Source organism: Octopus sinensis, linkage group LG2 (genome assembly GCF_006345805.1).
Source record: "Octopus sinensis linkage group LG2, ASM634580v1, whole genome shotgun sequence".
NCBI classification, from domain to species: Eukaryota; Metazoa; Mollusca; class Cephalopoda; order Octopoda; family Octopodidae; genus Octopus; species Octopus sinensis.
In genome coordinates, this window is record NC_042998.1 from 155,823,073 (window position 1) to 155,826,997 (window position 3,925).

The window sequence follows — 3,925 nt, forward strand, 5'->3', positions numbered from 1 at the left end:
TTTCGAGGGCTTTTAATAGTTTCAAAGAGGAAGTTAATTTTTTAAGAAGGGTAGCTGTGGGGGAGAACTAAAAGAAAATTAACAAATGTGTACACCCACATTCTTCGAGAAATGTATTGTGTTATGTGTAGTTTCGTTCTAATGGGATAGACAACTCAAATGAAAGCCATTGTTATTGTTTTACGTGTTTATTTACTTTTCATGTTACACGAACTGTCAACATTCGGCGTAGTGATACATAATTACTTTAGACACAGTTCGTACTGTTGCTAACAAAATAGTGCCAAAAGTGGGGATGTATTCTACATACGTATAACTACGTATACACATAGATATGAATGTGTAACATCCCTTCTTGAAAAAAAATAAAGGGGTCTTTTGGCAGTGAAGACAAATATAAGTAGTCTCCCTTACTCTAATGGATTGTCAGCGCGTGGTGGCAATCCTGCAGCAGAAACCGTGAGATTATTCTGCCTCTGCTTTGTAATCTAGCTGAATTAGTTACTTATCTTTTCATTTTCTTTTTTTCCTTTTTTTTAACGGTATCGGACCGGTGGCAGAATGTTCTTTCTCCATCTGGTGGATCTTGTGCTTCGCACCGGTGTCTGAGGTGTGTTGCTGGGCTGCTGATGGGTAGTTGGTGCCCGTTGGGGTGATGATTCTGTGGGCGTTGTCACTGATGCAGCAGGTGTTGTACACGTTGTCCTTGACAGCTTTGGTGTTGGGCGGATGTGGGCCCTGTTGCGTCTCAGCTGCCTACCAGATTCCGTTTCTATTATATACGATCTTAGAGTTTCAGCTCTACTGACAACCTGTGCTGGAACCCATGTTTTAGTTATGGGATCTTGAGTATGCACATGTTGTCCTCCAAGTATCTCAGGTAAGTATTGTGCATGTTTGTTGTAATATTTCTGTGATTTTTCTTGAGTGGCTGCTAGCTTTTCCCTTGTTTCTTCCTGGTCAATAGGAGGTTGGATCTTAGTTGGCAGGGTAGTTTTGTACTTCCTGCCATTCAGCAATTCTGCTGGGGATTTCATGTCAGCTCTCAGTGGTGTCGCTCGTAGGGACAGAAGTGCCAGGTGTGGGTCTTCCTTAGTCTCTCGGCATTTGACTAGTGTTCTCTTCACTGTCTGCACCTGTCTTTCTATAAACCCATGGCCTTTGGGGTAGTGTGGAGATGAGGTTGTAATATAGAACCCATACTCATCGGCTAGCTTTTTAAATTCTTGCGATGTGAACGGGGTTCCATTGTCACATATGATCTGTTCTGGTATTCCTTGCTCTGCTAGAAGTCCTCGAGCCACTGTAGTGATTGTTTTGGCTCTCAGGTCTTTCACTTTTATCACAAATGGAAATTTGGAGTAGTAGCAGGCCATTATCAAATACCATTCATAGCTCTCTGTGAACAGATCTACTCCAATAGTTTGCCATGGCCTTCTTGGGATGTCACTAGATATCATTTCCTCCTTTTGTTGTGAGTTTCTGTACTTTTGACAGTTGTGGCATGTAGAAACTGTCTTTTCTATGTCTTTGTACATGCCTACCCAATACACTGCTGACTTGGCTCGGAGCTTGCATTTCTCCATTCCTAGATGCTCTTGGTGGATCTTGTCAAGAATCTCTTTTTGCATTGACTTGGGTATAATTATTCGGGATCCAGCCATCAGGATTCCATTCTCCACTGATATATCATCATGGATGGCCCAATATTCACGAATTAGGGGCTGCACCTGATGTCTCTTTTCTGGCCACCCCTGAATCGCCATCTGAGTAAGGAACTGGAGTTCTTCATCTTTGCTGGTCTCCTCTTTGATTTCTGCTAGCTTTGTGGTTGTTACATTTATAATGTGGTGGACCTTTATGCTTAGTCCTTCCATCTCCTGTTTATCATGTGAGGATAGTCTGGAAAGTGCATCCGCCAATATCAGGTCTTTTCCTGGCTTGTACCTGATATCATAGTCGTATGTTTGAAGCCTTAACAGTAATCTTTGCAGTCTGGCTGGTGCTTTTGTCAGGTTTTTTCTATGTATTTGTTCTAGCGGGTGATGGTCTGTTTCAATATTGAAATGTCTGCCATACAGGTATGTATGGAACTTTTCACATCCATATACTACTGCCAGGAGTTCCCTTTCAATATTTGCGTACCTTGTCTCTGTGGGTGAGAAAGCTTTTGAGGCATATGCAATGGGTTTACCTTCCTGTATCAGTGCTGCGCCAGCTCCTCTCATAGAAGCATCGACTTGGAGTATTATTGGTTTGCGTCTGTCATAGTATTGCAGAGTTGTCTCCTTACTGATGAGATTTTTGATTGTTTTGAAATCCTGTGTGTGTGAAGCACACCAATCAAACTCTACGTCATCTTTGTTTAGCTCTCGGAGATTTGCAGTGTGATCGGCCAGCTTGGGTATGAAGGCTCCCATGTAGTGAATGAGTCCCAGGAAGCTCCTGAGTTCCTTCTTGTCTTTGGGTTCTTTAATGTCTCTGATGGCTTCCACTTTAGCGGGGTCTGGTTTAACTCCCTCTGCAGAGTATATAATTCCAAAGAATTTGCACTCCTTTGCTTTTATCACACACTTGTCTGCATTGAGTTTGATGCCTGTTTGTCGGGTTTTCTCCATAGCTTCATGTAAATTGAAGTCATGTGTGGTCTCATCCTTGCCATGCACTTGGATGCCATCTGCTATTCCAATTGCTCCTTGCAGCCTTGGTAGGTCTCATCTATTTGGCACTGGAAAACATCTTGGCTTACCTTCAATCCAAATGGGAGTCGGTTGAATCGATATCTGCCAAATGGTGTGTTGAAGGTAGTGAGCATGGATGACTCTTTGTCTATCTTTACATTCCAGTACCCATTACTGGCATCCAGTTTGCTGAATAATTTGGATCCAGCCAATGATGGTGTGATTTCTTCAAGGGTTGGAATTGGATGGTACTCTCTTTTTAATGCCTTGTTCAGGTCCCTTGGGTCGAGGCATATCCGTAGGGTACCATTGGGTTTTTCCTTGATTACAATTGAATTCACCCAGTCTGTTGGTCGTGTCACTTTGGTGATTATTTCTTTTTTTCCATTGTGTCCAACTCTGTCTTCAGCTTCTCTTTTTGTTCTAGAGGGACACGGCGAGGTGTGTGAACAATTGGTTTGATATTGGGGTCGACTGTTATATGGTATCGACATTTCACAAAGCACCCGACTGTATCGTCAAAGCATTCAGGGTACATGCTTATCAGTTGTTCTTTGTTTGTGATTGGTGGTCGGTCTTTGATAGGCATATCTCTGTCAATCCTGCTCGGAGCTGCCTTCACTTCTCCATTGATTGACACAATATTTAGCTTTTTGCAGGTATTGAGTCCAAGAATTGCTGGTCCTTCTGTTCTTGTGACATAAAAAGAACACTTGATTGTTTTTCCTTTGTGTGTCCCTGTGATTGTTGTTTTACCCAGTTGTGGAATCCTGGTACCTCCGTACGCACTGAGGATTACATCACTTGGTGTGAGGATTCCTTCTTTGATTTTATCCTCTTTTGTTATGTGTTCTGGGAACATCTTTTTGTAGAGGTTGACAGGCAAAATATCACTCTGGGCTCCAGTGTCAATCTTTAGCCTTAAGTCTATGTTTGTTCGTTTCTTGCCAGACTTCTTTTGTATTCTTATCGTTGTGTATGCCTCATTTTTTTTTTCTGGTCGTCATTTCCCATCTCATGCACATTTATTGTGCCGACTGTCAAGAATTCCTCCTCTGAGGTGTTTTGTTCTTGTTGTTGGGCATGTATATCTCTTCTTCTATTTCCGCTCCTCTTTGAAAATTGGGGCTTGTTTTTCTGGGATTTTATTAGCCTACACATTTTTTTCCAGTGGTTGGGTTTTCCACATGCTTTGCAGTGTGTACCGAATGCAGGACATTTCTTCCGGTTATTGAATTCATGTT

The 3,925-nt window shown here is 42.2% G+C and overlaps 1 protein-coding gene across 1 annotated transcript; it reads right to left on the minus strand.

The window, feature by feature from the left end:
- Nucleotides 1–536: 536 nt before the first annotated feature.
- LOC115226469 (uncharacterized protein K02A2.6-like) lies at nucleotides 537–1,460 on the minus strand. Its single transcript, XM_029797469.1, has one exon. The coding sequence runs from the start codon at nucleotides 1,458–1,460 to the stop codon at nucleotides 537–539; it is 924 nt and encodes a 307-aa protein (XP_029653329.1).
- Between the last annotated feature and the right edge of the window lie 2,465 nt (nucleotides 1,461–3,925).